The 13549-nt window shown below is 39.5% G+C and overlaps 1 protein-coding gene across 5 annotated transcripts in view; it reads left to right on the top strand.

Moving 5' to 3' along the window:
• Nucleotides 1-13549, top strand: part of arhgap12b (Rho GTPase activating protein 12b) — a 70212-nt gene that overhangs the window by 47028 nt on the left and 9635 nt on the right. For 3 of the 5 annotated variants that reach the window (XM_073487834.1, XM_073487835.1, XM_073487833.1), the window contains exons 3-10: nt 6350-6622; nt 8919-9059; nt 9246-9326; nt 9852-9974; nt 12213-12287; nt 12714-12788; nt 13151-13212; nt 13307-13388. In XM_073487834.1, the coding sequence (XP_073343935.1) occupies nt 6350-6622; nt 8919-9059; nt 9246-9326; nt 9852-9974; nt 12213-12287; nt 12714-12788; nt 13151-13212; nt 13307-13388 (912 nt within the window). The remainder of the gene's footprint in view (nt 1-6349; nt 6623-8918; nt 9060-9245; nt 9327-9851; nt 9975-12212; nt 12288-12713; nt 12789-13150; nt 13213-13306; nt 13389-13549) is intronic. The other 2 variants (XM_073487836.1, XM_073487837.1) reach the window with 1 other exon arrangement.

Below are 13549 nucleotides of genomic sequence, written 5' to 3'. Positions count from 1 at the left end.
CTGGTGGTACAGCAGCAGATACTTCTGTATCTGTTGTCAGATGGCAGCAGGGTGAACAGACTGTGGCTGGGTGGGTGTTGCCTTTTAGTATCTTTGGGCTCTGTGCAGACATCTCACTTCACTGATGTCACTGATGCTCTGTAGATGGTAACAGTGATGTCCTGGGTGGTTTTAATCACCCGGTGTAGAGCCTTCCTGTCCTGGGCTGTGATGAACCATGCCATGTGGATTTTAAGTGTAGCCTCTTAAACTTCTGTAAGCAGCTTCCAGGGATTTTAGAGAAAAAAGATAAAACTTAACAACCAAAAAACGGATATAATGTTAGTTTGTGACAAAAAAACATTGATGATCTTGGTTACATTACAACACACATTGCAAAATATTAAGGAAATTGTTGTAGTTGATACTTAACTGACGCTAGTATGCTCCTTTCATAGCATTATTTACACTAATGTACCTCATCACCTCTTAATCTCAGCCTCAACAGGTGGTGTGTCATCTCTCTGCATATCAGGATTATTTTACTTTCTGTTACATCCTTCTCGGTCTACATCCTTTTATTTGCTCCTCCAACAAGGCAGTAACTTTGCTAAAGCCCTGTTGCTCAGTCGAACATTTCATGTGTTCATTTGTTCAGGTGAAAGATGAGAGCAGGACGACATGCTTGCACAGTAGTGATGAGTGGTGTTATCTTTCCTTTAACACACTCTCTGCTCTGGTGTATGGAGCATAGTGGTGAGGTTTTGCTGTCCACAATACCTCTGTCTGTGTCTAGTTTGACTCAAACACACAGAACCACATTGATAGAGGAAGCTTCGACGTTTCATTTCCTGTTGTGATAGATGTGTGTTGCGCTGGGTGTTTGTGGGGTAGAGAGATCCTGTTCCCCTTTTGCCTCTTTCACAGTCAGTATCAAGTTCTCTCTCTACCTTCAACTGGACAGTTACACAGAAGGACAGAAAGGAGAAGAGGGCATTTGTGTGTGTTTGTGTGTGTTGGAGGGAGGTGAGTGCGTGTCTTGTCACTGTTGATGGTCGCAGCACATCACCATGCGTCGTGCATTCAGTGTATTCAGAGGTTACAGGAGAGCCAGCGAGGATGATGACGAGGTGTTTGTGTCCAGCTCCGGATACAAGGTGACCTGAAATGAGACACAATGGACAGAAAATATGTGGCTTTGTTTGTCTTAAATAAGTCTTAAATGTGATATCTTTAGCATGTGGGGTATCCTTGTACTCTTAGATTATTATAGAAGAGAGGGGGTGTCTGCTCTGCCAGCAGATGGATTTCATGTCCTGTAACAATGAATTTCCTGGTGTCCTTTTCCTCCATTTCTAGTTGGATGATTTTCCATCAGCTGCTGGCAGCCATTGCCAGCTTTGTTCTGTTTAAACTATTCAGTTGAATTCCAGGTAGCCGTAATAAGGTCCTCACAAAAGTTTGCCTGTCAGAAACTAGCAGATACTATCTGCCTGCAGTCTGCCAGTAAAACACTTGATGTTGAGTTCAATGAAACATTTACTGTAGAAAAGTGCCTGTGCTGTCTTCTGCTATTCCAGGCATGTGTTGGACTTCTCTCTCAGCATATGGTGCACATTGCATAAGGCTTTTCTGTCTGATACAGAACAGTCCATTTTTGCAAAAGAGGGCATCCATTGTCTCTTGACATCACTGCTATTTTGAGGTTGTTGCTTAGTTTCAAGGGAGCAGTTAGTCATCCGTTTTTCTTTCTAAAGAGATTTTTAAAGGTATAGTGCAAGAGCTCGAGTGATATATTGATTATGTCAATGTTTTTTTGCATGGTTGTAGTTTCTCACTGACATGCTGTCATTAGCTAATTACACACTTAACATCAAATACAGCTGAGGCTGAGGGGAATGTCATTAGTTCTGCAGGGAATAAGTTATAAACCAAAGTATTAGAGCAACAATGATTGGTTGATTTAATTGGTTAGTCAATTGAAACCAACTATTTTATCAATTAATGGGTTCAGTTGTTTTTCAGGCAAAATGTCAAACATTTGATGGTTCCAGCTTATTAAATGTGAGGATTTGCTGCTTTTCTTTTCATCTATGATTGCAAATAAACAGTCTTCAAAGTAATTTGAAAAAGATTATTTGAATAACTGTGAAAACAATTGTCAGATTGTAATGAAAATTATTGTTAGTTGTAGCTAGGTGTCGGTTGATATGTTTTTTTCACGGCTGATATCTATTATAAGTAATACTGTAGAAGACAGTAGACAGTGTGTGGGAGTTTGCATGCAACAAAGTAGCATTCTATAAATTTTACACATATTAAATCCCTTTATCCGATGCAGAGAGTACAACTTGGCCTGTAGAAACAGCTGTTAAATGACTTCTGTGGCTAGTATACCTTCTGTGAGCATAATGAAACCATACTGAGCTGCATGATGGGAAGTAAGGATCAACCATGATGTTTTTTTCAGGGTTTTCATTAAGTTACTAGTTACTTTGCAGATTCAGATTATTAGTGTTGATAGGTTATCACCTTGACATTTATCCAGTCAGATAGTGTTGTGGGATGTCGCTTCATCAGAGCCAAAGTAACGCATTGTTAAATTAATTGATTTAATTGGCAGTCATACAAAAAAACAACACAGATTCCAATTATCTGAAAAATACTGAATGTTGTATTAAATAATCAGTCTTAAGTTAACTTTATGATGGTGCAGTACTAAATATTAGCTACTTCTTCAAGTCCAGTTCAAGACACACTGCCAGTAGAGGCAGCATGAATAAACTGGGGCTAAACGATTGTGAAATGTGCAGTATGAATGTCAACAGTGGGCCTGTGTTCCTCTGTGCAGTAATATGCCCATGTGAACACTCTCGTCTGTCTAAAATGATTGTTAAATTACTTTCTGCATGAAAGTGGAGACCGCAGTAAAATGTTTTGGTTCAACTTCTGTCAGAACTGACGTTAAAGCTTTCCAATTACCATATGCAGTTTGGTTTGTCTGGGCTGAGTGGAATCTAAATAGATTTGACCCCAGCCTCACTCTCAGGACACACTCAATCATCTGCATTTAGACTCGATCATTACCACATTATTCCCTAAAAAACCCAATTAAAGCTGCAGCACACTGGCTCCATTCTGGTTGTGACTGATGAGTCTGAGACGAGTTCAGCCAAACCGTCATCTCTCAGCGGTTGGCCTCCATGCTTGAGCACTTGCTGTGTGTTGGACTGAAACTGAGAACCAGCGGGTAAATCTAACTGAAAACAGCAGGACGCTGCTGAAACCTTTCCTCTGCTGCCGCGTGTGTTCAGGATATTAAATAATAATTTATGTGAAAAATATTCCTGTTATTCCAAGACCGGCAGGAAGTCCCATCTGTGTCCTGAAAACAGTTCAAATCCTCTGACTGAAGTGCACATTCCTCACCTGTAACAAACCGGGGGGAGAGGTGTGGTGCTGGCACAGCCGCTGGTATTAAATTCTTTTCTGCTCGGGCATTTATCTACTGTGTTTTACAGAATGTCTGGTGCTGGATCTCCTCCAGAGAGACACAAGGCTGGCATCAGTCTCAGAACCTCCGCTCTGCTCCAAAACCCTAAAATATTTTTCAGAAGCTGTGAGAAGAGCATTAAATTATCTGAGCTGTAGCCACAGAAACATAGCTTTGTGGCTTTTGTGGAGTGACCTTCGGATGCTAAAAACTTGTGTTCTGTCTTTGAAGTGTTTCTGCACTGACCCTGCAGGGCAGAATTTGTGATGAAGTTTAATGTGTGTATGGACTGTGGTTAGTTTTTAAGTCATTTACAAAAGAAATCTGCATTCAACTATATTTAAAAAATGTCAGTCAGATGTTGAGTAACTCGAATACATAGTCTCTACACAAAGCTTATTGTCTGATAGTTCTTCAGGACTCTAATGCTACTTAAACAGTTCTCCTTATATACCTTATCAACAGCAGTCCTATGCTTAGAAGGCCAGCTGTATCTCATCTCCCCTACCACTTCTTCTTCCTTTCTGCTTGTTTCCACACTATTCTCTTCTTCATTTTAACCAGTCTTTGTTATGCAATAGGAAAGATTGAATGTTCTGTCAGAGAAAAGTGACAGCTTCAGTCCCTGCAACACGAATGTGCTTTCTGCTCACTTGTGGCAGTTCTGTATCAACACATCAAGGAAATGCACACAATAGTGTAGAGAGGAGATTACCATAAATAATGTGTGGATGCAGTATAATCTGATTCCAACATAAAACTTGAACTCCAAATGAATTGTCAGATTCAGCCTGAGGATTTGAAAAAAAGTCATGCATGCTTTTATTCGGTCACGTTGAGACCGACAGTAACGCCGCTTCATTCATTTGCCTTGATGGTCCCAACACAGGGTCATCCAACCAGAAGCTGAACATTGTTGCTTTGTCTTCTCTACTTTGTGTTTTAATACATCATCCAGTAAGTTACTGCATTGGCTAATCAAAATCATGCAAACTCACTTTTTGTTGTTGTTTACCCCATAGTTGCTGTGATGAAAAATAAAATGGTTACCATCGTGATGACTTGAGTTGTCAAGCCTTGTCTGTGTGTATTATGAACTGCTGTGCAGTGTTTTGGCACTTGATAAGCCTTTGAATGCATTATCTGTTCCTCCTGCTACTGCACTTACTTCCCACATATTGTGTCACTGTTCATTGTGCTGTGTTAATGCCGGCTTGTTTTCAGTCTGAATCCCTGCTAACACCTTGATATCTGCCTTTGTAAATTTTCTGTTGCTCAGCTTAAGCTGGTCCAGAATAGGGATTTTCCTAACAATCAATTTCCCTGACATTTAAACAGAATTTAAAACTTAGGCACAAAGTAAGAAAACACAAATTTTGTGCAATTTAATCTATGACCTTAAACACTGTCCCTCAAAATATTGCATGTAGGACCCATTTGTAATTGCTAATTACATCCACCAATAACCAAATTGCATTTTAAATGCTGCTGAAATGTGGCACTTAGTATTATGTGTGATATGTTCTCTACACATTATCCTACAAACATTATAATGTTTCTTTTTTAACAAACAATCTTAAGGAAATGTGCCTGATTATTTCAGCAGCATACTCATTGGTTGAAAAATCACCTAGCAAATACAAAAATACATCTCAGACACTACAACCTCTGCTTGTTTTTTATAAAGCAACGTTTGACTAGAAAGATATAACATTTCAGTGCACATTATATCAATCTGTAATTAGTACGTGTACGTTAATAAACAAATAGGTTTAGCTGACTTCTATTTCTGGCGGCGACTAGCGAGGTTAGAGATGTTTATTCATCTAGTCGACTCACTGTGCACATCCCAAGTCCACAACTCTGCAGAAAGTTTTGAAAAAAAGGTGCTAAGCATAGATCACACTGAAGTCCAAATTAAGCTTCTCTCCATTGGTTCCTTTCACCTTTAGGATTTACTTTAAAGTTCTGCTCTTGACATACTAGAAATACATGATCAAGCCATTCTATGCTCCAAAAGTTGTTTGTTTTTTGGCCTCTGACCTTTGAGGGGAGCTCAATTTCATAAAAACAGATTTCTGTCTGGTCAGAGGTCGAGGCTGAAATCTAAAAGTAATCACAAAGAGACTCGAATTGTTTTTGTTGTATTTAGCTTTCTCTTGTGTTTATAGCTTTTTAGTGTTCTACACTTAATTGTACTTCCTTTCATGTATTGCCTTATCTGTCTCTTCTGTCTTCCTCTCTCTCTTTTCATCTTCTATTTTGAAAAGTGTTACATAAGTAAAGTGTGCATGTTAATACCAGTAGCCCTTTATGTCCATAGCATTTGTCTCTGCTCTCTGAAAAGACAGATAAATGATTATGTAACTGTTCTGAGTCCATCTGGTTCAAGGACCTGATTAGAATTGGACTGATATGGTTTTTAAGTGTCTGCGAGCCACATGCAGCATCTGATTTGATCAGCAGCTGCATCCTGCCGTGCAGTCTGTCAGAGAGCCTCATAACTCAGCGCCTCACCTTCATGCTCTGAGAAAGAGAAGTCAGGTTTATGTAAAGAAGGTCTGCTTTTTGCAGCTAAATGTGAATGTTTGTGAGTTTAACTTTTAACAGCTCGGCTTCTTACATTCCAATCCAGGATGAGATAGTTGCTGGTTTCTGTGCTGGACAGGACCAACATTCTCACAGATACTTAGATGTCTGCAGACTCTGGAGGCATTTCAGGGTTCCTTCTGGTTATGGAGTCTCGAAAGACATTAGGAAATCTCAGCCTAAAAATGGGAAAAAGTAGAATGTTCAGATCATAGATAAATCATAAAAAGTCATACAGAATCGTGCATGTTCTGACCTCCTCTCCTCTTTCCTTCTTTCTTCTTCCAGACAACATCACCTACAGGTCAGGGCCGGTCTGACTCGCCAGTCTACACCAACCTCCAGGAGCTGAAAATCTCTCAGTCCAGCCTGCCGCCCGTCCCCTCCGGCTCCCCTCTACACATCCTGGGCGACTGGGAGACCCATAAAGACCTGAGCGGCAGGCACTTCTACTACAACCGTGCCACCGGAGAGCGCACCTGGAAGCCGCCGCGCACCAGGGACACGAGTGGCAGCACAAGCAGCATCCGAGGAGACAGCCAGGGCACAGCGGAGAGTGAGGTGAGGGGTGCTAAAGCCAGTTGAAGATCTAGTTGTGAGAGTACGTGACTGTGATTGTTTAAAAGCTTATCATTGGGAAACATGAGTGAAACAAACATACAACTGCAACAAAAGCAAATTTTCCACTCCACAAACCTACAGTAGGTGTGATCACATGCCTAAATGCAGGACTCAGATATTTAGCTTGTATGTGAGGAAAAGTGTCAGCTAAAGCCACATAAACAGTGTGATGCACTCTCTGGCAGTCTGTGTTAAACAAACAGGCTGTGGTGAAGGTGTGGTGAACCTCAAAGGACTTTTAAAATGCTGTTGTGGTTACTGAAGGTAGGGAAACAAGAGCCCCTTTGATGAGGGGATGTTAAGATTTCCTGTCAGGTTGTACTTTCCTGCCTATACTATCCAACACCGCCCCCGTGTGGTGGTTTGGTTATTTCAGGTTGAAATTGATGGCTAATTATATACAGTATGATTGGAATATACTGCTTTGCTGAATTGATGAGTCAATCAAAATAAAATGAATTAACTTGCATTTGTATTATTTCATTAATAGCTACAACAGGAAGTTTTTCTCCTTTTAACTAAGGTCATGCAGAAACAGAAACGATCTCAGTGTAGAGGAGCATTTTGGCACCGTTTCAGAAATAATCTCCGTCCATACCAACGTACTTGAAAACATATCACGTGGTCGTTCACATACACTGGAAACGTGTGTGACGGTGTGAATGGGAAGCAGATTGTATACACTGTGGCTGGTTGCTTAGCTACAGAAAATACTTTAAAGAGGGAGGGAAACATGACTGCTCTTCACAAAGTCCTCCTGGTTAATTCTGCTTGTATTAAGATATTGTCACCTGCTGTTTTGTCTTTCTTTTCCATCATTGTACTACCAATGCAACTTGTTTCTCTCTAAATATGGATAATATACTAAATACACAAACTCAAATACTCTAAGTTCACACTTGCCAATGATGTTATAAACACTGATCAGACCCAGTAAGGAAGCGACCATGGGGGCTTGCGTCATTGTTTCCAAAATCTCAGTTTGTGCCTGTCCAGATGTAGGTAGTAAAGAACATATAGTTATGTAGTTGTAATGCCTCGTCAGCTACCCTTTTAGCCACATCAATCTCAGTAAAATCTACAGTGTTTTAATACACTTTTATCAAATGTTGATCCTCCTTTGTTTAGCTGAGGGGAAAAACAAACATTTCATCAATAGAATTTTACACTTGTTGGAGCTGACTGATCCCAGAATCACCCTGATCATAGGTCTGTTTGACTACTTTGTAGTGTATTGGGATCTCCACCAGGTGGCAGCAAAAACTAAGCTAAAATGCAGTGTGATTACAGTACATAGTAAAGTCTTCCTTTATGCTTTTTTATTCTGTCAACAACATGCTTTTACTAAGTTCATTCACTCAGCAGAGCAGTGCAAAGAACTCCCAAGGTGCAATGCAACAAGTAGCCTACAGTAAGTCCAGAAGGACAACTCAAATAGACAGTGTAATTACCCTCTTGGTGAGATTAGTGTTGATGTTGTTCCTAGAACATCATATTTAATGTTGCTCCAGGACCATCATTTCATCATCAAGTGACAAAGTGCACCAGGATGAAGCGGTCCTGGCTAAATGGGTCAAGTACAGGACACTCACTCAGAAGACTGGGGTTCATATCCTGTTTGAAAGATATTATTATACAGGCCACTTATTATTTTTTGCAAGTTCACTTTTTTGTTACTGTTTGGTTTAGGCAACAAAAATACATGAAAAATATGGTTTGGCTTAAAATAGACCTTTTCACAACGTTACACATGTTAGAAAGGACAACTTCTCACATATGTGTATATTCCCCTTTCTTTTCCCCTGAGTTGCAAAGCTATGACGTCACAACAATGATGTGACAATGACTTACAATGATGGTCCTGTAGCAACACTGAATATGATGTTTCAGGGACAACACCGGCATGTGATATCAGATTCTGCCAACAACGCTGGGATGTCTCTCCTCCTTCTCCTCCCCAGTCAGTGTGTTGATGTGTGGTGTGTGGGGCTGTTGTTCAGTTGTAGTGGTCAGCAAAATGGAAAAAACAGAGTACCTACAGACTACAGAGTTCATAGAACCTTAATAAAACAAGTGGGACAGCTAAGAAGTCCCTGATTCATGTTGCTGAACTGCCTAGTAGCTACTGAAAGAGCACAAGTTGCAAATACTCAAGCACAGTAGAAGGTAAATGTCTTTATTGCCCTCATAAAACCTGTGTCATTAAGTTCCCTTTCTCTTCTTCTGTCCTCCCCAGCCGCTGTCCTCAGAGGAAAACTGTCACAGCACCCACTCAAGTCAGTCTGACAGCCAGTATGGGTCGCCACCTAGAGGCTGGTCTGAGGAGCTGGATGAACATGGACACACACTCTACGTCTCTGAATACACACAGGAGAAGGTGCAGTCTATTGATTAACCATGAAGCTTATAGACTGATCACAGTTGTCCAGGGAAGTGTCTTTGACCGTTTGGAGGATGGTATAAACTCATTGTTTAACCCCTGCATCTTCTTTTATCCTGATACCTTTGTCAAATGTTGTTGTTTGACCGTTCCGTGGAGGCTGACTAGTCTTTGTGTCCGCAGTGGATAAAACATGTGGATGAACAAGGCCGACCCTACTACTACAGTGCTGATGGATCCAGGTCAGAATGGGAGCTCCCCAAGGTAAGATTATCCTCTGAACACTGGCTGTTTATGTGCTTTTGTCTTCCCTGTTACATCAGTCACACCACATTTAAAGTAATCTCCTTCTCTTGAAAATAGAAATCTTCACACATTACATTACCTAACACCCAGTAACACACTTCTGCGTGACTACTCCTCCCCCTTGTGTGTATACTTAAGACTGGTCCTGTCAATGTAAGTGGATAAGTGACAGCTCACACAGGAGCCAAGTTTGTGTTGAACTCTGGGTGACGGACTATTACTGGCTCTTTACCTTTTAATCTGGAGAGCTGATCAGATACAAGCAGTCCATTCTCAGGGTGAATAGACAGTCGTACGGACATGGATGTATTCAGTGGACTTAACTGGGGACTGTTAAAGACCATGGCTGGGCTGTAGGAGAAGTTCCTCTGTCCAATGGTGCTGTGGCGTGTAAAAGGAGAGGTAGGGGACGAGAGAGGGGAGACACCGTGCTAGAATAACTCTTCGATGTCTAAACTTCAGCTCTCCTGTCTGTCTCTGCAGTACAATATCTCCCCTCAGTCAGGAGAAGTTCCCAAGAGTCGCAGTCTGGAGAGGAAGCAGCAGGATCCCATCGTCCTCACCAAGTGGAGACACAGCACCTATGTCTTAGACCTCAATGACAAGGTAAGACACAATGAAGACGGCAGGACTCAAAATTCAAAAACTTGTGGTTTCACAGACTGTGGGTCTAATTGGGTTGGACACAGGCACTCTTGCTGCGGCAGGTTTTCTGGCAGGCTTTTCATTTGTTTTTTACTTTACCTGTTTTATTGGCAGTGAGTTTAATCCCACAGTTCTAATGACGCTCTCAACTCCACAGGAAAAGGCTTACAATGGCTTAATCTGTCTCTTTTATTTTGAAATCTTGACAAAGAGTGGTTTGTTGTTCCAGTGAAAATCATGTTTTACGACCTCTGTTTTAAATGAACATGTTGTGAATTTTGTTATCGGACACTTAAAACCAACTATAAGTTCTTGTTTTGAATGAATTGCAGCTAGTTTCTGATCAGATTCAGGCTGTAGCCTAACTTCTTCAGAGCAGGGTGATCCATTACAGTAGATGTTTTTTTAAAAGAGTGCCCTAGTTTTTTAGTATCAGTGTTGGAATAAGTATCCAAAAGTCATACTGGAGTAAAAGTCAAGCTATCGTGATAAAATCTGACTTTGGTAGAAGTGAAAGTCCCTCATACAGATAAGTTCTTGAGTAAAAGTGTAAGTACCTCACATTATTTTTATATATATATATATATATATATATATATATATATATATATATATATATATATATATATATATACATTATTTATATATATATATATATATGTATATATATATATATATATATACGTATATATATATATATATATATGTATATATGTATATATATATGTATATATGTATATATATATATATGTATATATGTATATATGTATATATATATATATGTATATATATATATATGTATATATATATATATGTATATATATATATGTATATATATATATGTATATATATAGATAGATAGATAGATAGATAGATAGATAGATAGATATATCTAGATAGATAGATATATCTAGATAGATAGATAGATATAGATAGATAGATATATCTAGATAGATAGATATAGATAGATATACACACTTAAGTATCAAAAATACAAGTAAAATGTATATATATTTGCATGTATGTACAGTAAGTACTGTATTCTGTGGATAAGCCGTTTTCACTTTTCTGATTGTTGGAATCAGTGATTTTTTTTTTATTGCGATTGCAGGTAAAATAAATACATCTTTTTAAAAAATCTGTTAATTAACTAGTAACTAAAGTTATCAAATAAATATATTGGAGTAAAAAGTACAATATATGCCTCCAAAGTGTGGTAGAGTATAAGCATAAAGCAGCAGAAAATGGAAAATACTTAGGTAAAGTACAAGAACCTACTTGAGTACTTGAGTAAATGTACTTACATTCCATCACAGTTTAGTATTACACTCCTATAAAGTTGTGGGACTTACGAGAGATGAACAGAACGGTCAAAATTGAATCTACGGAAGCCGAGATATTCTGACTTCAGGTCCCTAGCGTGAGTGAAGCTCGGTAAACCCTGGATCCTACATTTCCCATAATGCAACCAGGCTAATGTGTTTGCTCCCTGTGATATGTGGCCAGGCAGATGTCAAAACAACATATTTTAATATATAAATGAAATAATAGCTGTCATTTCAGATGACAGAGTTCTCAATTCATCCTCCACACTCAAAGAAAAAATAGTTTTAATTATCTGACCTATTAACTTAATCCATTCTTCATTTCTGTTTTAATAGTAGCATATAGGGACTACAACAACCTAGTTTTTGTTATACAACCTTGTGTTGTGAAACGATGATAACAGAATCTTGTATTTGCTTAAAATGAAAACATAACTGCATTTATTTGAAGAATCTTGTTTAGAGTAGATTATCCATGGCCCGACACCTGTCATTGCTTATATTGCACAGCATTAATATACACAGAGGAACACATGCAAAAATGAAATCCTCCAATGTAGCATCACAGTGTATAAAAGCAAGCGTTCAAGAACAACTGCAATCAATGTAAGGCTAAGAATATGAAGGAATGAAAGATTTTATAACGCATAACTACCAAAACTAATCTTTGTTACTTAAAGTATTTCATTGATTTCTTCTATTGAACCTGTAAAATTGGTATATGCAGTGCATTTGAAAAGCAGTCAAATAAACAAATAAATTGTCAATACATTTTCTGCTTAAACTAAACACCAATAACACATGTAAAATGCTAAACATTTTGAGAATGAGAAAAAACACATTGCAGGCTAACTCTGTGGTGGTTTTGTTGCAGTTTTCTTTTAAACTCTGGCGCTTCTCTTCCGACTCGCCCAAGAGGAGATTTCGTCTCTCTCTTTACCGTGATAAAGTTGGTACCACACAGAGCCTCTCCTCTCCAGCCCCTTCTCCAATCAACATGATCCGTTTTGATTCACTCTCTATGTGTCTTCGTTAGCTAGCTGTGATGATATGATAATCAAAACCATGTCAATCAAAGTATCTGATTTGTTCTTATCATGGATTGGATAAACAGGAAGGAAGTACATTATTTTAATGAGTCTCTTAGCGTTGAATTAACACTTTTCCTTAGAGCTCAGGAGCATGTTGTTTGCAAACTAATTCCTAACTTCATCTTTACCTTCTGATGACTTACATTAACATCCAACAAACTCTTATCTTCTCTAGGTTGCTGATCCATTTTCTTCTCCTCACTAACCTCAGACTGACTCTGTCCATGTCTTGTAGTTTGCTGGTAGTTGTTAGTAACTCATCATGTTGTGCCTCTTGTTGGTAGGAGTGTGCTCCGGCGCCCAAGCAGAGCTCTCCAGACTCTGACTCCTGCCCCTCATCTCCTAAGCACCCATCGACAGTTAGTATCCCAGCTTGCACTGCATCGCATCACACTTACCACCATCCTGCTTTTAACTGCATCCAAATACAAACATTTTCACATCCTCTAAACTCTCCATCTCTACATTGCATTTGGTTTCTCTCATCAGCTGCATGCCAGATCCCACATCTAACCACATCACATCTAACAGCAGGACTAAACATTCTCCTACCAGCAGAACAGCAGTGTTAGGGCATCCTCTGCTGGTGATATTTGAGCATTACATCAAGCAGCACAGCCACTTCCAGCCTACAACATTGTCCCATTTGCTTCTCAAGCTTCTGTGTGTGTGTGTGTGTGGATGTGTTCGAGCAGGTTCTTATCTGTGTCTTCCTCCACAGCCTTCAGAAAAATGTGGAGTCCTCAATGTCACCAAAATCACAGAGAATGGAAAGAAAGTCAGGTAGGAATAACAAGTATGGCTTGAACCCTGATGAGCTTTTGAGAGAGTTGTTCGATGCCAGACCGATAATGTCTTTGTTTTATTGTGACAACAGGAAGAACTGGACCTCCTCGTGGACAGTGCTGCAGGGCTCCTCCCTGCTCTTTGCAAAAGGTCAGGGGGGCAGCACCAGCTGGGTACGTATCCCATCAGGCCCAAGAGGCTCATGTTCTTTTTGTAGCATTCCATTCATCTCTGTGTTATTTCTCTCTTATTTCTGCATAGTCACCTGTCTTCATTGCTACCTGTCATTCCTCTCCTCTCCTCTCCTCTCCTCTCCTCTCCTCTCCTCTCCTCT

This window comes from Pagrus major, chromosome 19 (assembly GCF_040436345.1).
Source record: "Pagrus major chromosome 19, Pma_NU_1.0".
NCBI classification, from domain to species: domain Eukaryota; kingdom Metazoa; phylum Chordata; class Actinopteri; order Spariformes; family Sparidae; genus Pagrus; species Pagrus major.
Note: the sequence above shows the minus strand (reverse complement) of the source record. Positions and strands in the feature narration are given on the sequence as shown.